The sequence below is a fragment of the Oryzias latipes genome, chromosome 1 (assembly GCF_053564925.1).
Source record: "Oryzias latipes strain Hd-rR chromosome 1, Olatipes_Hd-rR_3.1".
Lineage (NCBI taxonomy): Eukaryota > Metazoa > Chordata > Actinopteri > Beloniformes > Adrianichthyidae > Oryzias > Oryzias latipes.
Genome location: NC_136237.1, coordinates 43,156,154 through 43,182,922, shown reverse-complemented (window position 1 = coordinate 43,182,922; position 26,769 = coordinate 43,156,154). Strand labels below are relative to the sequence as shown.

At 61.1% G+C, this 26,769-nt stretch overlaps 1 protein-coding gene across 15 annotated transcripts in view; it reads right to left on the bottom strand.

The window, feature by feature from the left end:
* Positions 1 to 26,769, bottom strand: part of kif16ba (kinesin family member 16Ba) — a 42,329-nt gene that overhangs the window by 1,479 nt on the left and 14,081 nt on the right. The window contains exons 11-25 of one of the 15 annotated variants that reach the window (XM_078948972.1): positions 21,186 to 21,251; positions 20,899 to 20,958; positions 20,696 to 20,815; positions 20,571 to 20,622; positions 20,253 to 20,390; positions 19,950 to 20,032; positions 19,714 to 19,802; positions 19,163 to 19,195; positions 18,907 to 18,960; positions 17,411 to 18,709; positions 17,198 to 17,338; positions 17,027 to 17,129; positions 16,888 to 16,947; positions 16,669 to 16,716; positions 59 to 2,110 (exon numbers count right to left, since the gene is read on the bottom strand). In XM_078948972.1, coding sequence (XP_078805098.1) covers positions 185 to 2,110; positions 16,669 to 16,716; positions 16,888 to 16,947; positions 17,027 to 17,129; positions 17,198 to 17,338; positions 17,411 to 18,709; positions 18,907 to 18,960; positions 19,163 to 19,195; positions 19,714 to 19,802; positions 19,950 to 20,032; positions 20,253 to 20,390; positions 20,571 to 20,622; positions 20,696 to 20,815; positions 20,899 to 20,958; positions 21,186 to 21,251 — 4,272 coding nt within the window. In that variant the 3' untranslated portion in view covers positions 59 to 184. Of the gene's footprint in view, positions 1 to 58; positions 2,111 to 16,668; positions 16,717 to 16,887; positions 16,948 to 17,026; positions 17,130 to 17,197; positions 18,710 to 18,906; positions 18,961 to 19,162; positions 19,196 to 19,713; positions 19,803 to 19,949; positions 20,033 to 20,252; positions 20,391 to 20,570; positions 20,623 to 20,695; positions 20,816 to 20,898; positions 20,959 to 21,185; positions 21,252 to 26,769 lie in introns of those variants that run through there. The other 14 variants (XM_078948975.1, XM_078948994.1, XM_078948999.1 and 11 more) reach the window with 14 other exon arrangements.

The following is a 26,769-nucleotide window of genomic DNA, read 5'->3' as shown; positions in this document are numbered from 1 at the left end:
TAATTATTCAACCTTCGATGACTTTAAATGTGTTTGGAGGAAGAAGAGACAGGAGGAATACAGCAGGAGCTCAAACTTTATTGTTCCTCACAAACGATTACAAACTGGGTAAAAACGTTTCAGCTGCTTGAAACATCTAAAAACATCATGAAAGCGAGGGGGCGGGGCTTAAAGCATCAGTCCTTCAGACACACAGATGGTCGATCAGCATCTGAGCCTCCGAGGAGCAGCCGAAGAGAACGTTCCAGCTCTCAGAAGAACCGTGGGAGGGGGCCGCTCCCGCCGAGCCCCGCCTGGGCTCCAAACCCCGCCTGGGCTCCGAGCCCCGCCTGGGCTCCGCCCTCCAGCGCAGAGAGTTTGTAAAAATCATTTCCACGGTGATGCCGACGTCGCTTCTCCTCACGAAAAGGCACCTGATGTTGGAGCGCTCGCGGAGGCGGAGCCCGTGGAACTGAGGCTGGGGGGGCACCAGGCTGGACCCCCTCGGCGGCGGATGGAAGACGCCGTCCTCCCGCAGGAGGGCCACGTGCGTGTCGGTCAGGAGGAACTGGAGGACAGCGTCCTTCACCCGGACGCTGGTGTACAGCAGAGGGCGGACGTCTGCCAGCGGCGGCTTGTCGGCGCCGCTCATGTTTCCGTGGACGATGTAGAGAAGGTCGGCCAGGACCCTCTTGAATCTGGAGGTCACACAGAGGTCACCAACGACCATGTCAGGAACCTGAGAGGTCCAGTCCAAGGAGAGCAGCATGAGGTCCTCTGAGAGTAACGGGTGAGGCGCCGCGCCCCCCGTGTGATGGGGAGCGCGGGCCTGCAGGACGGCGCCGCACAGCTCCTGGGTCAGACGTTTGCTGTGGGTGAAGACGGCCAGGACGGCGTCCGTGCTGCGGCCGCTCAGGCGTACGTGCTGTCCCGCCAGGCCCACCTGGACCTCCGTCACGTCCCAAAGGTGGAGGCGATGAAGAACGAACACAAAGCCGGCGCCGTCTGCTGAAAGCGCCGTCAGGTGGCGTTCCGAGAGCAGCAGGCACGCCGGCTGTGGGAGGGGCTGCGCAGCGTTGGCCACCTGCAGCCAAAACACGTTCAGGAGCTTCCCGGCCTCCTGAGGAGGAGCTAGAGGGTCCAGCTCCTCCAGGAGGCGCTGCAGGGACAGAGTCCTGATCCGCTTCAGCGCTGGAGGCAGCAGGACCAGCTCCTGGGAAAACACCTGAGGCGCCGTGTTCCTGACGGACGCCACCGAGCCCTCGGGAGGCGGGCCACGGCGCCCTGACTGCTCCCCCGCGGCGTGGGGGGGCGGGCGCTCCCGGATCAGGTACTGGGCGAGGGCGGCTTGCACTCGGGCGGGGCCTGGGATTGCGCGGCGTGCGTTCTCCAGGCGTCTGCCAGCGTCTCTACACGCCACAGACAGCTTTTCAGAAAACGAGTCCACGCCGTCGCTGCTGCGCGGCGCCGCCTCGGCAGGGTCCACTTCCTGGACACGGAGGACCGTCTCCAGGTCCGTGGCGGGGGTCCGAGACGGTTCTGTGGACCGTCCGGATTCTGCTCCGCTCCACAGGAAGGAGGTTCGGTTCCGGACTCTGGTGAAGGATTCCCACAGGAAGCCACTGAAGGTCCACAGCCTCTCCGCCCGCGGGTCGGCGCCAACGGGACCACCGATGGTTCCTCCAGAGTCCGGTTCGGACCCCAGCCCAGACACATCCCTGGAGGGTTCTGGCTCCCTGGTTGGCGTCCAAACGGAGCTCCTCCGGTTCAGCGTGTTCTTGGCTTCTTTGGTCTGAGGGTCGACCTCCGGCCCGGTGGGGGGACCCCCACCCCTCCAGAACTTTGGACCCGCCTCGTCTCGTATCTGCACCTTCATCTGGGTTCTTCGTGGTTGATTAGAGGGAGAAGAAGCCCGCTCCTCCTCACAGGAGGCAGACCTGCTCCTCCCTCCCCCATCACGGTTCTCCATGTCCCCCCCCTCGCCCCTCTGCTCCTTGGGGCTCCTGTTCCTGAGCAGGAGCTCAGCTGAGGGTTCTCCGCTCTCCGGTTCTACCAACACATTCTCCCGGACTTCAGGGGAGGAACTGGTCTCCAGCCCTGGGGGGGTCACGCAGGAGGCCCGGCGGGCTGTCTGTGAGCACAAAGGGGGAGTCTGAGACCACATCCACCAGGACCAGGAGGCCCGGTTCTCCACCAGGTGACGGTTAGTGATTCCAGAGGAAGGAAGTGAGATGCTGGCATGCAGATTACAGACTTTCAGATTAAAAGACTGCAGGGGGAGCCAAATAAAGCAGCTTCTGGGTTCAGAGAAGAACCGAAAAGGGTCTTTCTGCAACCTGAAGGGCTTTAGGACCTAGCGGAGTCCAAGAACATAAACGAGCCGGACCCGGAGGCTCCAGTCTGACGGGACGCTGTGTCCAAAATCTAAAGATGCATCGGTCACAGATTCTGGATGAAACACAGAGTTTGGACTGTGAGGCTCATCAAGTATGAAAGACGGAGCAGATGACAGGAATGTCAAGGATTTATGTGAATGAAAAAAATAAGGATTCATCTCCCAAACCAGGAATTCTGCTCCTCTTCTGTATGAAGACGACTGTCTACACCCCTAAACAATCCACCAAGACCGAGACAAGGAAGCACACGGACCAGAACCACACGGACCAGGACCACACGGACCAGAACCACACGGACCAGAAACACACGGACCAGGACCACACGGACCAGGACCACACGGACCAGGACCACACGGACCAGGACCACACGGACCAGAAACACACGGACCAGAAACACACGGACCAGGACCACACGGACCAGGACCACACGGACCAGAAACACACGGACCAGGACCACACGGACCAGGACCACACGGACCAGGACCACACGGACCAGGACCACACGGACCAGGACCACACGGACCAGGACCACACGGACCAGTAACACACGGACCAGGACCACACGGACCAGGACCACACGGACCAGAAACACACGGACCAGGACCACACGGACCAGGACCACACGGACCAGGACCACACGGACCAGGACCACACGGACCAGGACCACACGGACCAGAAACACACGGACCAGAAACACACGGACCAGGACCACACGGACCAGGACCACACGGACCAGGACCACACGGACCAGGACCACACGGACCAGGACCACACGGACCAGGACCACACGGACCAGGACCACACGGACCAGAACCACACGGACCAGAAACACACGGACCAGGACCACACGGACCAGGACCACACGGACCAGGACCACACGGACCAGGACCACACGGACCAGAAACACACGGACCAGAAACACACGGACCAGGACCACACGGACCAGGACCACACGGACCAGAAACACACGGACCAGGACCACACGGACCAGGACCACACGGACCAGGACCACACGGACCAGGACCACACGGACCAGAAACACACGGACCAGGACCACACGGACCAGGACCACACGGACCAGGACCACACGGACCAGAAACACACGGACCAGGACCACACGGACCAGGACCACACGGACCAGGACCACACGGACCAGGACCACACGGACCAGAAACACACGGACCAGGACCACACGGACCAGGACCACACGGACCAGGACCACACGGACCAGGACCACACGGACCAGGACCTCACGGACCAGGACCACACGGACCAGAAACACACGGACCAGAAACACACGGACCAGGACCACACGGACCAGGACCACACGGACCAGGACCACACGGACCAGAAACACACGGACCAGGACCACACGGACCAGGACCACACGGACCAGGACCACACGGACCAGTAACACACGGACCAGGACCACACGGACCAGGACCACACGGACCAGGACCACACGGACCAGGACCACACGGACCAGGACCACACGGACCAGAAACACACGGACCAGGACCACACGGACCAGGACCACACGGACCAGGACCACACGGACCAGGACCACACGGACCAGGACCTCACGGACCAGGACCACACGGACCAGAAACACACGGACCAGAAACACACGGACCAGGACCACACGGACCAGGACCACACGGACCAGGACCACACGGACCAGAAACACACGGACCAGGACCACACGGACCAGGACCACACGGACCAGGACCACACGGACCAGTAACACACGGACCAGGACCACACGGACCAGGACCACACGGACCAGAAACACACGGACCAGGACCACACGGACCAGGACCACACGGACCAGGACCACACGGACCAGGACCACACGGACCAGGACCACACGGACCAGAAACACACGGACCAGAAACACACGGACCAGGACCACACGGACCAGGACCACACGGACCAGGACCACACGGACCAGGACCACACGGACCAGGACCACACGGACCAGGACCACACGGACCAGGACCACACGGACCAGGACCACACGGACCAGAAACACACGGACCAGGACCACACGGACCAGGACCACACGGACCAGGACCACACGGACCAGGACCACACGGACCAGAAACACACGGACCAGGACCACACGGACCAGGACCACACGGACCAGGACCACACGGACCAGGACCACACGGACCAGGACCACACGGACCAGAAACACACGGACCAGGACCACACGGACCAGGACCACACGGACCAGGACCACACGGACCAGTAACACACGGACCAGGACCACACGGACCAGGACCACACGGACCAGGACCACACGGACCAGGACCACACGGACCAGGACCACACGGACCAGAAACACACGGACCAGGACCACACGGACCAGGACCACACGGACCAGGACCACACGGACCAGGACCACACGGACCAGGACCACACGGACCAGGACCTCACGGACCAGGACCACACGGACCAGAAACACACGGACCAGAAACACACGGACCAGGACCACACGGACCAGGACCACACGGACCAGGACCACACGGACCAGAAACACACGGACCAGGACCACACGGACCAGGACCACACGGACCAGGACCACACGGACCAGTAACACACGGACCAGGACCACACGGACCAGGACCACACGGACCAGAAACACACGGACCAGGACCACACGGACCAGGACCACACGGACCAGGACCACACGGACCAGGACCACACGGACCAGGACCACACGGACCAGGACCACACGGACCAGAAACACACGGACCAGAAACACACGGACCAGAAACACACGGACCAGGACCACACGGACCAGGACCACACGGACCAGGACCACACGGACCAGGACCACACGGACCAGGACCACACGGACCAGGACCACACGGACCAGGACCACACGGACCAGGACCACACGGACCAGGACCACACGGACCAGGACCACACGGACCAGGACCACACGGACCAGGACCACACGGACCAGAAACACACGGACCAGGACCACACGGACCAGAACCACACGGACCAGGACCACACGGACCAGGACCACACGGACCAGAAACACACGGACCAGGACCACACGGACCAGGACCACACGGACCAGGACCACACGGACCAGAAACACACGGACCAGAACCACACGGACCAGGACCACACGGACCAGGACCACACGGACCAGGACCACACGGACCAGGACCACACGGACCAGAACCACACGGACCAGGACCACACGGACCAGAATCAGACGGACCAGGACCACACGGACCAGAACCACACGGACCAGAACCACACGGACCAGAACCACACGGACCAGGACCACACGGACCAGAATCAGACGGACCAGGACCACACGGACCAGAACCACACGGACCAGGACCACACGGACCAGAAACACACGGACCAGGACCACACGGACCAGGACCACACGGACCAGGACCACACGGACCAGGACCACACGGACCAGGACCACACGGACCAGGACCACACGGACCAGAAACACACGGACCAGGACCACACGGACCAGGACCACACGGACCAGGACCACACGGACCAGGACCACACGGACCAGAAACACACGGACCAGAACCACACGGACCAGAACCACACGGACCAGGACCACACGGACCAGAATCAGACGGACCAGGACCACACGGACCAGAACCACACGGACCAGGACCACACGGACCAGGACCACACGGACCAGGACCACACGGACCAGGACCACACGGACCAGGACCACACGGACCAGAAACACACGAACCAGGACCACACGGACCAGGACCACACGGACCAGGACCACACGGACCAGGACCACACGGACCAGGACCACACGGACCAGAAACACACGGACCAGGACCACACGGACCAGGACCACACGGACCAGGACCACACGGACCAGAAACACACGGACCAGGACCACACGGACCAGGACCACACGGACCAGGACCACACGGACCAGGACCACACGGACCAGAAACACACGGACCAGGACCACACGGACCAGAACCACACGGACCAGGACCACACGGACCAGGACCACACGGACCAGAAACACACGGACCAGGACCACACGGACCAGAAACACACGGACCAGGACCACACGGACCAGGACCACACGGACCAGGACCACACGGACCAGAACGACACGGACCAGGACCACACGGACCAGGACCACACGGACCAGAACCACACGGACCAGGACCACACGGACCAGGACCACACGGACCAGGACCACACGGACCAGAATCAGACGGACCAGGACCACACGGACCAGAACCACACGGACCAGAACCACACGGACCAGAACCACACGGACCAGGACCACACGGACCAGAATCAGACGGACCAGGACCACACGGACCAGAACCACACGGACCAGGACCACACGGACCGGAAACACACGGACCAGGACCACACGGACCAGGACCACACGGACCAGGACCACACGGACCAGAAACACACGGACCAGAAACACACGGACCAGGACCACACGGACCAGAACCACACGGACCAGGACCACACGGACCAGGACCACACGGACCAGAAACACACGGACCAGGACCACACGGACCAGGACCACACGGACCAGAAACACACGGACCAGGACCACACGGACCAGGACCACACGGACCAGGACCACACGGACCAGAATCAGACGGACCAGGACCACACGGACCAGAACCACACGGACCAGAACCACACGGACCAGAACCACACGGACCAGGACCACACGGACCAGAATCAGACGGACCAGGACCACACGGACCAGGACCACACGGACCAGGACCACACGGACCAGAAACACACGGACCAGGACCACACGGACCAGGACCACACGGACCAGGACCACACGGACCAGAAACACACGGACCAGAAACACACGGACCAGGACCACACGGACCAGGACAACACGGACCAGGACCACACGGACCAGAAACACACGGACCAGGACCACACGGACCAGGACCACACGGACCAGGACCACACGGACCAGGACCACACGGACCAGAAACACACGGACCAGGACCACACGGACCAGGACCACACGGACCAGAAACACACGGACCAGGACCACACGGACCAGGACCACACGGACCAGGACCACACGGACCAGGACCACACGGACCAGAACCACACGGACCAGAATCAGACGGACCAGGACCACACGGACCAGAATCAGACGGACCAGGACCACACGGACCAGGACCACACGGACCAGAACCACACGGACCAGAACCACACGGACCAGAATCAGACGGACCAGGACAACACGGACCAGAACCACACGGACCAGAACCACACGGACCAGAACCACACGGACCAGAATCAGACGGACCAGGACCACACGGACCAGAACCACACGGACCAGGACCACACGGACCAGGACCACACGGACCAGGACCACACGGACCAGGACCACACGGACCAGGACCACACGGACCAGAAACACACGGACCAGGACCACACGGACCAGGACCACACGGACCAGGACCACACGGACCAGGACCACACGGACCAGAAACACACGGACCAGGACCACACGGACCAGGACCACACGGACCAGGACCACACGGACCAGGACCACACGGACCAGAAACACACGGACCAGGACCACACGGACCAGAACCACACGGACCAGGACCACACGGACCAGGACCACACGGACCAGGACCACACGGACCAGGACCACACGGACCAGGACCACACGGACCAGAAACACACGGACCAGGACCACACGGACCAGGACCACACGGACCAGGACCACACGGACCAAAACCACACGGACCAGGACCACACGGACCAGGACCACACGGACCAGAACCACACGGACCAGGACCACACGGACCAGGACCACACGGACCAGAATCAGACGGACCAGGACCACACGGACCAGAACCACACGGACCAGAACCACACGGACCAGAACCACACGGACCAGGACCACACGGACCAGAATCAGACGGACCAGGACCACACGGACCAGAACCACACGGACCAGGACCACACGGACCAGGACCACACGGACCAGGACCACACGGACCAGGACCACACGGACCAGGACCACACGGACCAGAACCACACGGACCAGGACCACACGGACCAGGACCACACGGACCAGGACCACACGGACCAGGACCACACGGACCAGGACCACACGGACCAGGACCACACGGACCAGAAACACACGGACCAGGACCACACGGACCAGAACCACACGGACCAGGACCACACGGACCAGAATCAGACGGACCAGGACCACACGGACCAGAACCACACGGACCAGGACCACACGGACCAGAAACACACGGACCAGGACCACACGGACCAGGACCACACGGACCAGGACCACACGGACCAGAAACACACGGACCAGGACCACACGGACCAGGACCACACGGACCAGGACCACACGGACCAGGACCACACGGACCAGGACCACACGGACCAGGACCACACGGACCAGGACCACACGGACCAGGACCACACGGACCAGGACCACACGGACCAGGACCACACGGACCAGAAACACACGGACCAGGACCACACGGACCAGGACCACACGGACCAGGACCACACGGACCAGGACCACACGGACCAGGACCACACGGACCAGGACCACACGGACCAGGACCACACGGACCAGGACCACACGGACCAGAAACACACGGACCAGGACCACACGGACCAGGACCACACGGACCAGAAACACACGGACCAGGACCACACGGACCAGGACCACACGGACCAGGACCACACGGACCAGAACCACACGGACCAGGACCACACGGACCAGGACCACACGGACCAGAACCACACGGACCAGGACCACACGGACCAGGACCACACGGACCAGGACCACACGGACCAGAATCAGACGGACCAGGACCACACGGACCAGAACCACACGGACCAGAACCACACGGACCAGAACCACACGGACCAGAACCACACGGACCAGGACCACACGGACCAGAATCAGACGGACCAGGACCACACGGACCAGAACCACACGGACCAGGACCACACGGACCAGAACCACACGGACCAGGACCACACGGACCAGGACCACACGGACCAGGACCACACGGACCAGGACCACACGGACCAGAAACACACGGACCAGGACCACACGGACCAGAACCACACGGACCAGGACCACACGGACCAGGACCACACGGACCAGAAACACACGGACCAGGACCACACGGACCAGGACCACACGGACCAGAAACACACGGACCAGGACCACACGGACCAGGACCACACGGACCAGGACCACACGGACCAGAACCACACGGACCAGGACCACACGGACCAGGACCACACGGACCAGAACCACACGGACCAGGACCACACGGACCAGGACCACACGGACCAGGACCACACGGACCAGAATCAGACGGACCAGGACCACACGGACCAGGACCACACGGACCAGAACCACACGGACCAGAACCACACGGACCAGAACCACACGGACCAGGACCACACGGACCAGAATCAGACGGACCAGGACCACACGGACCAGAACCACACGGACCAGGACCACACGGACCAGAAACACACGGACCAGGACCACACGGACCAGGACCACACGGACCAGGACCACACGGACCAGAAACACACGGACCAGAAACACACGGACCAGGACCACACGGACCAGGACCACACGGACCAGAAACACACGGACCAGGACCACACGGACCAGGACCACACGGACCAGGACCACACGGACCAGAAACACACGGACCAGGACCACACGGACCAGGACCACACGGACCAGAAACACACGGACCAGGACCACACGGACCAGGACCACACGGACCAGAATCAGACGGACCAGGACCACACGGACCAGAACCACACGGACCAGGACCACACGGACCAGAAACACACGGACCAGGACCACACGGACCAGGACCACACGGACCAGGACCACACGGACCAGAAACACACGGACCAGAAACACACGGACCAGGACCACACGGACCAGGACCACACGGACCAGAAACACACGGACCAGGACCACACGGACCAGGACCACACGGACCAGGACCACACGGACCAGAAACACACGGACCAGGACCACACGGACCAGGACCACACGGACCAGAAACACACGGACCAGGACCACACGGACCAGGACCACACGGACCAGGACCACACGGACCAGAACCACACGGACCAGGACCACACGGACCAGAACCACACGGACCAGGACCACACGGACCAGGACCACACGGACCAGGACCACACGGACCAGGACCACACGGACCAGAAACACACGGACCAGGACCACACGGACCAGAACCACACGGACCAGGACCACACGGACCAGGACCACACGGACCAGAAACACACGGACCAGGACCACACGGACCAGGACCACACGGACCAGAAACACACGGACCAGGACCACACGGACCAGGACCACACGGACCAGGACCACACGGACCAGAACCACACGGACCAGGACCACACGGACCAGGACCACACGGACCAGGACCACACGGACCAGGACCACACGGACCAGGACCACACGGACCAGGACCACACGGACCAGAATCAGACGGACCAGGACCACACGGACCAGGACCACACGGACCAGAACCACACGGACCAGAACCACACGGACCAGAACCACACGGACCAGGACCACACGGACCAGAATCAGACGGACCAGGACCACACGGACCAGAACCACACGGACCAGGACCACACGGACCAGAAACACACGGACCAGGACCACACGGACCAGGACCACACGGACCAGGACCACACGGACCAGAAACACACGGACCAGAAACACACGGACCAGGACCACACGGACCAGGACCACACGGACCAGAAACACACGGACCAGGACCACACGGACCAGGACCACACGGACCAGGACCACACGGACCAGAAACACACGGACCAGGACCACACGGACCAGGACCACACGGACCAGAAACACACGGACCAGGACCACACGGACCAGGACCACACGGACCAGAATCAGACGGACCAGGACCACACGGACCAGAACCACACGGACCAGGACCACACGGACCAGAAACACACGGACCAGGACCACACGGACCAGGACCACACGGACCAGGACCACACGGACCAGAAACACACGGACCAGAAACACACGGACCAGGACCACACGGACCAGGACCACACGGACCAGAAACACACGGACCAGGACCACACGGACCAGGACCACACGGACCAGGACCACACGGACCAGAAACACACGGACCAGGACCACACGGACCAGGACCACACGGACCAGAAACACACGGACCAGGACCACACGGACCAGGACCACACGGACCAGGACCACACGGACCAGAAACACACGGACCAGGACCACACGGACCAGAACCACACGGACCAGAATCAGACGGACCAGGACCACACGGACCAGAATCAGACGGACCAGGACCACACGGACCAGAACCACACGGACCAGAACCACACGGACCAGAACCACACGGACCAGAATCAGACGGACCAGGACAACACGGACCAGAACCACACGGACCAGAATCAGACGGACCAGAACCACACGGACCAGAATCAGACGGACCAGGACCACACGGACCAGAACCACACGGACCAGAACCACACGGACCAGGACCACACGGACCAGGACCACACGGACCAGAACCACACGGACCAGGACCACACGGACCAGAACCACACGGACCAGGACCACACGGACCAGGACCACACGGACCAGGACCACACGGACCAGGACCACACGGACCAGAAACACACGGACCAGGACCACACGGACCAGGACCACACGGACCAGGACCACACGGACCAGAAACACACGGACCAGGACCACACGGACCAGGACCACACGGACCAGGACCACACGGACCAGGACCACACGGACCAGGACCACACGGACCAGGACCACACGGACCAGGACCACACGGACCAGGACCACACGGAATAGAACCACACGGACCAGGACCACACGGACCAGGACCACACGGACCAGAACCACACGGACCAGGACCACACGGACCAGGACCACACGGACCAGAACCACACGGACCAGAATCAGACGGACCAGAACCACACGGACCAGAACCACACGGACCAGAATCAGACGGACCAGGACCACACGGACCAGGACCACACGGACCAGGACCACACGGACCAGGACCACACGGACCAGAATCAGACGGACCAGGACCACACGGACCAGAACCACACGGACCAGAACCACACGGACCAGGACCACACGGACCAGGACCACACGGACCAGAACCACACGGACCAGAACCACACGGACCAGAATCAGACGGACCAGGACCACACGGACCAGAACCACACGGACCAGAACCACACGGACCAGGACCACACTGACCAGAACCACACGGACCAGAATCAGACGGACCAGGACCACACGGACCAGAATCAGACGGACCAGGACCACACTGACCAGGACCACACGGACCAGAACCACACGGACCAGAACCACACGGACCAGAACCAGACGGACCAGGACCACACGGACCAGAATCAGACGGACCAGGACCACACGGACCAGAACCACACGGACCAGAACCACACGGACCAGAACCACACGGACCAGGACCACACGGACCAGGACCACACGGACCAGGACCACACGGACCAGGACCACACGGACCAGGACCACACGGACCAGGACCACACGGACCAGAAACACACGGACCAGGACCACACGGACCAGGACCACACGGACCAGGACCACACGGACCAGGACCACACGGACCAGGACCACACGGACCAGGACCACACGGACCAGAAACACACGGACCAGGACCACACGGACCAGGACCACACGGACCAGGACCACACGGACCAGGACCACACGGACCAGGACCACACGGACCAGGACCACACGGACCAGGACCACACGGACCAGGACCACACGGACCAGGACCACACGGACCAGGACCACACGGACCAGGACCACACGGACCAGGACCACACGGACCAGAATCAGACGGACCAGGACCACACGGACCAGAACCACACGGACCAGGACCACACGGACCAGAACCACACGGACCAGGACCACACGGACCAGAATCAGACGGACCAGGACCACACGGACCAGAACCACACGGACCAGGACCACACGGACCAGAAACACACGGACCAGGACCACACGGACCAGGACCACACGGACCAGGACCACACGGACCAGGACCACACGGACCAGGACCACACGGACCAGGACCACACGGACCAGGACCACACGGACCAGAAACACACGGACCAGGACCACACGGACCAGGACCACACGGACCAGGACCACACGGACCAGAAACACACGGACCAGGACCACACGGACCAGGACCACACGGACCAGAAACACACGGACCAGAAACACACGGACCAGGACCACACGGACCAGGACCACACGGACCAGGACCACACGGACCAGAACCACACGGACCAGGACCACACGGACCAGGACCACACGGACCAGGACCACACGGACCAGAAACACACGGACCAGGACCACACGGACCAGGACCACACGGACCAGGACCACACGGACCAGAAACACACGGACCAGAAACACACGGACCAGGACCACACGGACCAGGACCACACGGACCAGGACCACACGGACCAGGACCACACGGACCAGAAACACACGGACCAGGACCACACGGACCAGGACCACACGGACCAGGACCACACGGACCAGGACCACACGGACCAGGACCACACGGACCAGGACCACACGGACCAGGACCACACGGACCAGGACCACACGGACCAGGACCACACGGACCAGGACCACACGGACCAGAATCAGACGGACCAGGAACACACGGACCAGAACCACACGGACCAGAACCACACGGACCAGAACCACACGGACCAGAATCAGACGGACCAGGACCACACGGACCAGAACCACACGGACCAGGACCACACGGACCAGGACCACACGGACCAGAAACACACGGACCAGGACCACACGGACCAGGACCACACGGACCAGAACCACACGGACCAGAACCACACGGACCAGAACCACACGGACCAGGACCACACGGACCAGGACCACACGGACCAGGACCACACGGACCAGGACCACACGGACCAGAATCAGACGGACCAGAACCACACGGACCAGAACCACACGGACCAGAACCAGACGGACCAGGACCACACGGACCAGGACCACACGGACCAGAACCACACGGACCAGAATCAGACGGACCAGGACCACACGGACCAGAACCACACGGACCAGAACCACACGGACCAGGACCACACGGACCAGGACCACACGGACCAGAACCACACGGACCAGGACCACACGGACCAGGACCACACGGACCAGGACCACACGGACCAGGACCACACGGACCAGAACCACACGGACCAGAACCACACGGACCAGAACCACACGGACCAGAATCAGACGGACCAGGACCACACGGACCAGAACCACACGGACCAGAATCAGACGGACCAGGACAACACGGACCAGAACCACACGGACCAGAACCACACGGACCAGGACCACACTGACCAGGACCACACGGACCAGGACCACACGGACCAGGACCACACGGACCAGAATCAGACGGACCAGGACAACACGGACCAGAACCACACGGACCAGAACCACACGGACCAGGACCACACTGACCAGAACCACACGGACCAGAATCAGACGGACCAGGACCACACGGACCAGAATCAGACGGACCAGGACCACACTGACCAGGACCACACGGACCAGAACCACACGGACCAGAACCACACGGACCAGAATCAGACGGACCAGGACCACACGGACCAGAACCACACGGACCAGAACCACACGGACCAGAATCAGACGGACCAGGACAACACGGACCAGAACCACACGGACCAGAACCACACGGACCAGAACCACACGGACCAGAATCAGACGGACCAGGACAACACGGACCAGAACCACACGGACCAGAACCACACGGACCAGGACCACACGGACCAGGACCACACGGACCAGGACCACACGGACCAGGACCACACGGACCAGAACCACACGGACCAGAACCACACGGACCAGAACCACACGGACCAGGACCACACTGACCAGAACCACACGGACCAGAATCAGACGGACCAGGACCACACGGACCAGAATCAGACGGACCAGGACCACACTGACCAGGACCACACGGACCAGAACCACACGGACCAGAACCACACGGACCAGAATCAGACGGACCAGGACCACACGGACCAGAACCACACGGACCAGAACCACACGGACCAGAACCACACGGACCAGAATCAGACGGACCAGGACAACACGGACCAGAACCACACGGACCAGAACCACACGGACCAGAACCACACGGACCAGAATCAGACGGACCAGGACAACACGGACCAGAACCACACGGACCAGAACCACACGGACCAGAACCACACGGACCAGGACCACACGGACCAGGACCACACGGACCAGGACCACACGGACCAGGACCACACGGACCAGAACCACACGGACCAGAAGACCGTCTGCCACAAACGATCAGACAGGAAACACTCCAGACCTACGTGTGGGAAGCAGGGACCACAGGAACAGGGGTTACTATGGTAACAAAGTCATCAGACACAGCAGCGCTCCAAAGGTTCTGCTTCAACCAGCACATGTCCAGAACCGTCTACAGTTCTCCAGAGGACGTTCTGTGGTCCAATGTCTGACATAAACGCCACTCGCCGTGTTTGGAGGGAGAAGAATGCTGAAGAACACCAAAACCACTGTGAGGCACGGGGGTGGAAGCATCATGGTTTGGAGCTGCTTCTCTCCAAAGGAACCAGGATGACCGATCCGTATGAAGGACAGGATGAACGGATCCATGGACAGAGGGTCTTCCATCATTGGGATCCAAACATCGTCATGGCAACCGCGGAGAGGCGAGTTAAAAGCCTTTGAAGGTTCTGGAGCCTTTTAGCCAGAATCTGAATCCAACAGAGAATCTGACATGGAAGTCCCAGAACACCAGAGATCTGGAGGAGCAAAGCTGCTGATGACCTTTGACCTCTGTCACTGAGAGCAGGCTTCCATGACCTTTGACCTCCGTCTCACGGTTGACGTTATGAAGAACATCAGCAACAGACCAAAGTCAATCTGTGACTGAAGATCCTTCTAGCTCGTCTGTCCAGCAGGACTGTCTGGTTGACTCATAACCTTCATTGGTTGTGATGATGTCATCAGTGATGTCATTTCCACCAGGAACCCCAATCACCAGATCTTCCCAGAAGCAGCACCAGATTCTGGACTCACCTCGTGCTTCAGCCTCCGAGGGTTCCGCCTCTGCAGCTCTTCATCTTTCTGAAACCCAAGAACAAATGAAGCGTCACCGAGCAGAACGCGGCTCCTTGGGAAGATGAGGGGGCGGGGCCAAACAGATGCAGGACAAACAAAACAAGGAGGAGGAGCATCCCTGGAGGAGTCATCCAGATGAAGGTCTAGAGGAGGAGAGGCTGAAGATATTGGCTTTACCTTCTGCTGTGACCTAACAGAGCTATGGAGGCCAGCCTCCTGCTCCTCCTCCTGCTCCTCCTGCAGGTCAAAAAGCTTCTTCAGCAGATGTTTGAGGACAGACCAACGTTCAGGAGGTGGAAGGAGAAGCTGCTCTTACTTTAACAGACTCGGGGGATGGGGGGTTGTCTCTGCCGCCCTTCAGGAGGTTCATCCTCCTCAGCCGTCGCTGCACCTCCTCCTCGATGTAGGCGTTGATCCTGCTTCAGAGAAACAGAAGGAGCGTTACGGACCAGGGGGCTCCTGGGGGGGCTCCTGGGGGGGCTCCAACCTGTCGTCCGACAGCGGCAGCAGCGAGTTCAGCGTCTGCATGTGGCTGACGGGCGAGCCCCCCGTCTTCTCCTCAGGAGTCCGGCCGCGGTCGTCTCCCTCGCTGATCCTCTGTCGCAGCTTCTGGATCTCCCGCTCCAGTCTGAGGAGAAACAGAGGGAGGATGACTGCCGCCTCAGGAGGATCTTCAGCAGGAGCGTCAGCGAGTCCTGACCTCTGCTGGTCCACCCCCTCCCCCGTCCGGCTCGCTGAGCTCTCCTGTCTCTCCTCCTCCTGCTCCACCTCCTCCGGCTCCAGCGAGAAGCTGCGCCTCAGAGCCGAGTGCCTCCTCTCCAGCCGGCTCACCGCCTGCTCCAAGGCCTCCCTCTGCTGCTTCTCCCTGGATTCCAGGATCTCCTTCTCCTTCTTCCTGACCTTCTCCTCCTGCCGCGCCACGTTGGCCGTGAACTCGTAGGTCTCCTGGAGCTGCTGCAGCTGCTGGGCGCTGCTCCAGTGGAGGCTCAGACGCTCCTCCTTGTCCTCCAGCTCCTTCTCCACCTGGTACAGCGTGTTGTCCAGACCCAGAGAACTCTGGTGGTTGTCCCCGCTCTGCTGCAGCACCTCCATGGCCCTCAGCTTCTCCTCCGCCACAGCGGGGAGGAGGCTCTCTTCCAGCTCGGCGAGCTGCCGCTCCTTGAAGTTCAGCCGCTGCTCGGCCTGCCTGAGGAGCTGCTCCTCCTGGCAGACGGTGGTGGCGTCCTGCAGACCCTTCTCCTGGAGCTCCTTCAGGCTCTGGGACAGGACCAGCAGGGTGGTGCGCTCAGCAGCCACCTCCTGCTGCAGGCGCTCCCTCTGCTGCTGGAGCCCCTCCTCCATCTGGCCCAGCTCCTTCATCTGAGCCGCCTTAAACTCCCGGTAGCGAGTCTGGGCGGACCTGGCCTCCTCGCAGGCGTCCTCCACATCTGTGCGCGCCGCCGCCTCCTTGGCTCGGAGCAAAGCTCCTCTGATGTCGGCCAGTGTGCGCTGCTCCTCCTCCAGGTGCTGAGTGTCCTCCCGGGTTAGCAGTGTGGAGGTGGCCTCCTTCTTCTCCCTCAGCTGCTCCTCAAGCTTCCCCACCAGACTCAACTGTTCTCGCTCCTGCTCCTCCAGCCGGCGCCGCTCCGTGTCGAGGCGGAGCCTCTGCTCCTCGCGCTCCTTATTTAGCCTCTCCAGTTCTCGGTAGATCTCCCTCTGCTCTGCGGCTTCGTGCTGGCGCCTCCTCTCCTGCTCCTCCTCAGACTCGTCCTCCTGCTGCAGCTTCCTGCTGCTCCAGATCTCTGAGCGCTTCTCCTCCTCAAAGAGCTCCTTCTTGGCGAGGAAGTCCCGCAGGCGGCTCTCGATGTCCTGGCTACGGTGGCGGAGGCTCTCCTCCTGACGGAGGATGCGCTGCTGGACCTTCTCAGACTCCTTGCGCTGACTCTCCACCTCCTGCTGGAGGCGCTCCAGCTCCGCCTTCTCACTCTGCTGCTTGGCCTCCATCTCAGTGATGAGTCTCCTGCAGAGAGGAGACCACAGGAGGTCAGTCTGTCCATCAGCTGAAGGAGCCCCCGCCCCCAAAGGAGCATCACACAGGTGAGGAGGCATCAGCCCTGCAGAAGCTCCGCCTCCAGCTGAAGCCCCGCCTCCAGCTGAAGCCCCGCCTCCAGCTGAAGCCCCGCCTCCAGCTGAAGCTCCGCCTCCAGCAGCTCCTACCGTTTCATCTCCAGCTTCTCTAGCTCCTCCCTCTGCTGTCGCTCAAACTCCAACCTGGAAGAAACAAACCTCCATCAGGCGCCGCCTTCATCGCCGCTGACACGACAACGACGCCACAGTGGGGGGGCACAGCCTAACACTTGAGGGTAAATATGGGCGTGGGGGGTGGAAGTGGGATGAGCAGAACCACACAGAGACGGACTGAGGACGGGTCTGTGGGGCAGACGGGACAGACAGGAAGTAGACGGCTGGGTACCTGAGGAAGACGGGGGCCTTCGCACCGAAGAGACTGTCGACAGGACAGGGGCACAGCGTTAATGCCCACCCCCAGGGGTAAAACAGGAGAGTTTTACATGTTCAGAGGTTTGCAGAGCAGCACTGGAAATGGACCGGTCCATCTAACGGTTCTGTTTAAGCCACGCCCTAAAAACTGATGCTTAAAGTTCAACGTCATTGAAAAACATTGTTCGGGGAACCGGACGGCTCTAAACCAATCAGAACATCAGAAGTTCTGTTTTCTCTGTGAGAAGTGGGCGTGGCCTCACGTCTGAGGGAAAAAAATAGAAACTTTTTGCTGTTAAAATGACCAAAATGTAAAAACCAGGAAGTCCTGGGGAGGACACGCCCCCCAGGACTTCCTGATTAAAGAAACAAAAAAGGAACGGACACTCTACCCCTGGGTCACTGAATGAAGGTTTGATTCCGGTGAGTGAAGGACGCCGTGAAGGCCATGCGGCAGGCGTACGGCGCTTGTATGAACCCGGTTCTCCAAACAGAACCTTATGTGCACCCCCACCCCCAACTCACCCCGGGTTGTAGAGCATCACAGTGGACAGGTTTTCACAGGACCGGGACAGGTCCGTCATGGACAGGCTAAGCGAGGACAGCAGGCCGCTCTGAGGGGACACAGAACCGTCCATCACAGCCCGCCCAAAAGTACAGAACATGCCCCCCCCGCCCCGTACGCCTGCGCCCCCCCGCCCCGTACGCCTGCGCCCCCCCCGCCCCGTACGCCTGCGGCCCCCCCGCCCCGGTGCTCCTACCTTTCGCTTCTCCCTCAGTCGGGCCGCCTCCTTGGGGTGGTTGAAGCGGAACATGTTGGTCCTGCCGAGCAGAATAACGGCGCCTGAAGAAGAAGACAAACAGGAAGTCGTTTTTTCCCTTTTGGAAGCTTCTTAACGATCCTTTTAGTTTCAACGGACGCATTCTGAATAAAAGGCGGGCTCCTGACACAGAGCCCTGGGGTACGCCTCCTCAGAGGAGGAAAGACCAACATCGTCTTCAAATCCTGCCGCTGCAGCACTGCCCCCCTCAGGTCAGTCTGTGGAGGTACACCTGGTCCTCACCTTGGTTGAGCTGAGTCGGCTCCGTCACCTGGACTCCGTTAACGGAACACTGAGCTCCGGCGAGTGGAACCAGAGTGACCGTCCCGCTTTGGTTCTCAAAGACGCAGTGTTCGCTCTCCAGGTCCAGACCGTGTAGAACTGCAGAGAAGGCAGACGGTCAGCTTTAATCTCTTTAATTCTTAAGAAGACTTCCAGTCTGGTCGCCGTGACAACGTCACCAAAGGAAAACCAGGAATGCTCTCTTTCCGTTTGCTTCTCTGGGTTTTCCTCTGGATGAGTCTGTGTCCCACAGAAACCCGCTGACGGGGGCACACGCACCGATGTCCTGCTCCGTGGACGCGTCCTCCCGGCCCACGAACGTTTGTCCCTCCTAACAAAACAACACCACAACGCTGCTGACATTGACCTCTGACCTTAGACGTGCGTTCGGATCAGATCCTGACCTTCAGGTGGTACAGGATGATGCCAGTGCTCAGAAGGTCGTCATCAATGCCGATCAGGTGGGGCAGCTCAGAGTCCAGAACCACACCGATACCCTCCTTCCTCAGAGCCAGGGTCTCCTCCTACAGGGTCAAAACAGGAACCACCCCCAGTAGAACCTGCAGCTCAACCACCAAACCCACAACCAGCAGCGGTTCTGACTCACTTTCAGGATGCTCTGAGTTTCATTCCACTTGTTGGTCCACTCCTTGGTCAGCTCCAGAACCTGAGCACACAGAGGAGGTCATCAGAGGAGCCTCCCTCTGGTTCTGCTGCAGTGACCGAACGTTTCTGCATTTTGTTTGGACCTCTGGAATTCCTTCAGAAAACCTGCAGTTAGATCTACAGGAGTCTGAGCCGGGCCGGGACATCTGCAGACGGTTGACTGACTCAGGACCATCCCAGGTCCATCTCCTGCAGGAGGAAGGAGGAGACGCTAAAACATCGACTCACTCTGGCTTCGTTCTGGTGCAGCTTCTCCTCCATGCTCAGAGCGGTGGGAGAGTCCAGCAGAGCGATCTGATGGAAGAACACAAACGAGAAAATCAGACAGCCTCAAGGCAGAAGGACGCCCACGACACCACCAGGACGCCACAATCAGACCCATCTGACCACAGGACGCCAGACCCATCTGACCACAGGACGCCACATCCAGACCCATCTGACCACAGGACGCCAGACCCATCTGACCAGAGGACGCCACAATCAGACCCATCTGACCAGAGGACGCCAGACCCATCTGACCACAGGACGCCAGACCCATCTGACCAGAGGACGCCACAATCAGACCCATCTGACCAGAGGACGCCAGACCCATCTGACCACAGGACGCCAGACCCATCTGACCACAGGACGCCAGACCCATCTGACCACAGGACGCCATAACCAGACCCATCTGACCAGAGGACGCCACAACCAGACCCATCTGACCACAGGACGCCACATCCAGACCCATCTGACCACAGGACGCCACATCCAGACCCATCTGACCACAGGACGCCAGACCCATCTGACCACAGGACGCCACATCCAGACCCATCTGACCACAGGACGCCACATCCAGACCCATCTGACCACAGGACGCCAGACCCATCTGACCACAGGACGCCACATCCAGACCCATCTGACCACAGGACGCCAGACCCATCTGACCAGAGGACGCCACAATCAGACCCATCTGACCAGAGGACGCCAGACCCATCTGACCACAGGACGCCAGACCCATCTGACCAGAGGACGCCACAATCAGACCCATCTGACCAGAGGACGCCAGACCCATCTGACCACAGGACGCCAGACCCATCTGACCACAGGACGCCAGACCCATCTGACCACAGGACGCCATAACCAGACCCATCTGACCAGAGGACGCCACAACCAGACCCATCTGACCACAGGACGCCACATCCAGACCCATCTGACCACAGGACGCCACATCCAGACCCATCTGACCACAGGACGCCAGACCCATCTGACCACAGGACGCCACATCCAGACCCATCTGACCACAGGACGCCACATCCAGACCCATCTGACCACAGGACGCCAGACCCATCTGACCACAGGACGCCACATCCAGACCCATCTGACCACAGGACGCCAGACCCATCTGACCAGAGGACGCCACAATCAGACCCATCTGACCAGAGGACGCCAGACCCATCTGACCACAGGACGCCAGACCCATCTGACCAGAGGACGCCACAATCAGACCCATCTGACCAGAGGACGCCAGACCCATCTGACCACAGGACGCCAGACCCATCTGACCACAGGACGCCAGACCCATCTGACCACAGGACGCCATAACCAGACCCATCTGACCAGAGGACGCCACAACCAGACCCATCTGACCACAGGACGCCACATCCAGACCCATCTGACCACAGGACGCCACATCCAGACCCATCTGACCACAGGACGCCAGACCCATCTGACCACAGGACGCCACATCCAGACCCATCTGACCACAGGACGCCACATCCAGACCCATCTGACCACAGGACGCCACATCCAGACCCATCTGACCAGAGGACGCCACAACCAGACCCATCTGACCACAGGACGCCACATCCAGACCCATCTGACCACAGGACGCCACATCCAGACCCATCTGACCAGAGGACGCCACATCCAGACCCATCTGACCAGAGGACGCCACATCCAGACCCATCTGACCACAGGACGCCACATCCAGACCCATCTGACCACAGGACGCCACATCCAGACCCATCTGACCACAGGACGCCACATCCAGACCCATCTGACCACAGGACGCCACATCCAGACCCATCTGACCACAGGACGCCACATCCAGACCCATCTGACCACAGGACGCCACATCCAGACCCATTTGACCACAGGACGCCACATCCAGACCCATCTGACCAGAGGACGCCACATCCAGACCCATCTGACCACAGGACGCCATAACCAGACCCATCTGAACAGAGGATTGCCACAACCAGACCCATCTGACCACAGGACGCCACATCCAGACCCATCTGACCACAGGACGCCACATCCAGACCCATCTGACCACAGGACGCCACATCCAGACCCATCTGACCACAGGACGCCACAACCAGACCCATCTGACCACAGGACGCCATAACCAGACCCATCTGACCACAGGACGCCACATCCAGACCCATCTGACCACAGGACGCCACATCCAGACCCATCTGACCACAGGACGCCACATCCAGACCCATCTGACCAGAGGACGCCACATCCAGACCCATCTGACCAGAGGACGCCACATCCAGACCCATCTGACCACAGGACGCCACATCCAGACCCATCTGACCACAGGACGCCACATCCAGACCCATCTGACCACAGGACGCCACATCCAGACCCATCTGACCACAGGACGCCACATCCAGACCCATCTGACCACAGGACGCCACAACCAGACCCATCTGACCACAGGACGCCACAACCAGACCCATCTGACCACAGGACGCCACAACCAGACCCATCTGACCACAGGACGCCAGACCCATCTGACCACAGGACGCCAGACCCATCTGACCACAGGACGCCACATCCAGACCCATCTGACCACAGGACGCCACATCCAGACCCATCTGACCACAGGACGCCACATCCAGACCCATCTGACCACAGGACGCCACATCCAGACCCATCTGACCACAGGACGCCACAACCAGACCCATCTGACCACAGGACGCCAGACCCATCTGACCACAGGACGCCACAACCAGACCCATCTGACCACAGGACGCCAGACCCATCTGACCACAGGACGCCACATCCAGACCCATCTGACCACAGGACGCCACATCCAGACCCAACTGACCAGAGGATGCCACAACCAGACCCATCTGACCACAGGACGCCACATCCAGACCCATCTGACCACAGGACGCCACATCCAGACCCATCTGACCACAGGACGCCACAACCAGACCCATCTGACCACAGGACGCCAGACCCATCTGACCAGAGGACGCCACAACCAGACCCATCTGACCACAGGACGCCACATCCAGACCCATCTGACCACAGGACGCCACATCCAGACCCATCTGACCACAGGACGCCAGACCCATCTGACCACAGGACGCCACATCCAGACCCATCTGACCACAGGACGCCACATCCAGACCCATCTGACCAGAGGATGCCACAACCAGACCCATCTGACCACAGGACGCCACAACCAGACCCATCTGACCACAGGACGCCAGACCCATCTGACCACAGGACGCCACATCCAGACCCATCTGACCACAGGACGCCACATCCAGACCCATCTGACCAGAGGACGCCACATCCAGACCCATCTGACCACAGGACGCCACATCCAGACCCATCTGACCACAGGACGCCACATCCAGACCCATCTGACCACAGGACGCCACATCCAGACCCATCTGACCACAGGACGCCACATCCAGACCCATCTGACCACAGGACGCCACAACCAGACCCATCTGACCACAGGACGCCAGACCCATCTGACCACAGGACGCCACAACCAGACCCATCTGACCACAGGACGCCAGACCCATCTGACCACAGGACGCCAGACCCATCTGACCACAGGACGCCACATCCAGACCCATCTGACCACAGGACGCCACATCCAGACCCATCTGACCACAGGACGCCACATCCAGACCCATCTGACCACAGGACGCCACATCCAGACCCATCTGACCACAGGACGCCACATCCAGACCCATCTGACCACAGGACGCCACAACCAGACCCATCTGACCACAGGACGCCACATCCAGACCCATCTGACCACAGGACGCCACATCCAGACCCATCTGACCAGAGGACGCCACAACCAGACCCATCTGACCACAGGACGCCAGACCCATCTGACCAGAGGACGCCACAACCAGACCCATCTGACCACAGGACGCCACATCCAGACCCATCTGACCACAGGACGCCACATCCAGACCCATCTGACCAGAGGACGCCACAACCAGACCCATCTGACCACAGGACGCCAGACCCATCTGACCAGAGGACGCCACAACCAGACCCATCTGACCACAGGACGCCACATCCAGACCCATCTGACCACAGGACGCCACATCCAGACCCATCTGACCACAGGACGCCAGACCCATCTGACCACAGGACGCCACATCCAGACCCATCTAACCACAGGACGCCACATCCAGACCCATCTGACCACAGGACGCCACATCCAGACCCATCTGACCAGAGGATGCCACAACCAGACCCATCTGACCACAGGACGCCACAACCAGACCCATCTGACCACAGGACGCCAGACCCATCTGACCACAGGACGCCACATCCAGACCCATCTGACCACAGGACGCCACATCCAGACCCATCTGACCACAGGACGCCACATCCAGACCCATCTGACCACAGGACGCCACATCCAGACCCATCTGACCAGAGGATGCCACATCCAGACCCATCTGACCACAGGACGCCACATCCAGACCCATCTGACCACAGGACGCCACATCCAGACCCATCTGACCACAGGACGCCACATCCAGACCCATTTGACCACAGGACGCCACATCCAGACCCATCTGACCAGAGGACGCCAGACCCATCTGACCAGAGGACGCCAGACCCATCTGACCACAGGACGCCACATCCAGACCCATCTGACCACAGGACGCCACATCCAGACCCATCTGACCACAGGACGCCACAACCAGACCCATCTGACCACAGGACGCCACATCCAGACCCATCTGACCACAGGACGCCATAACCAGACCCATCTGACCACAGGACGCCACATCCAGACCCATCTGACCACAGGACGCCACATCCAGACCCATCTGACCACAGGACGCCACAACCAGACCCATCTGACCACAGGACGCCAGACCCATCTGACCAGAGGACGCCACAACCTGACCCATCTGACCACAGGACGCCATAACCAGACCCATCTGACCAGAGGACGCCAGACCCATCTGACCACAGGACGCCACAACCAGACCCATCTGACCACAGGACGCCATAACCAGACCCATCTGACCAGAGGACGCCACAACCAGACCCATCTGACCACAGGACGCCAGACCCATCTGACCACAGGACGCCACATCCAGACCCATCTGACCACAGGACGCCACATCCAGACCCATCTGACCACAGGACGCCACAACCAGACCCATCTGACCACAGGACGCCACAACCAGACCCATCTGACCACAGGACGCCAGACCCATCTGACCACAGGACGCCACATCCAGACCCATCTGACCACAGGACGCCACATCCAGACCCATCTGACCAGAGGACGCCACATCCAGACCCATCTGACCACAGGACGCCACATCCAGACCCATCTGACCACAGGACGCCACATTCAGACCCATCTGACCACAGGACGCCACATCCAGACCCATCTGACCACAGGACGCCACATCCAGACCCATCTGACCACAGGACGCCACATCCAGACCCATTTGACCACAGGACGCCACATCCAGACCCATCTGACCAGAGGACGCCAGACCCATCTGACCACAGGACGCCAGACCCATCTGAC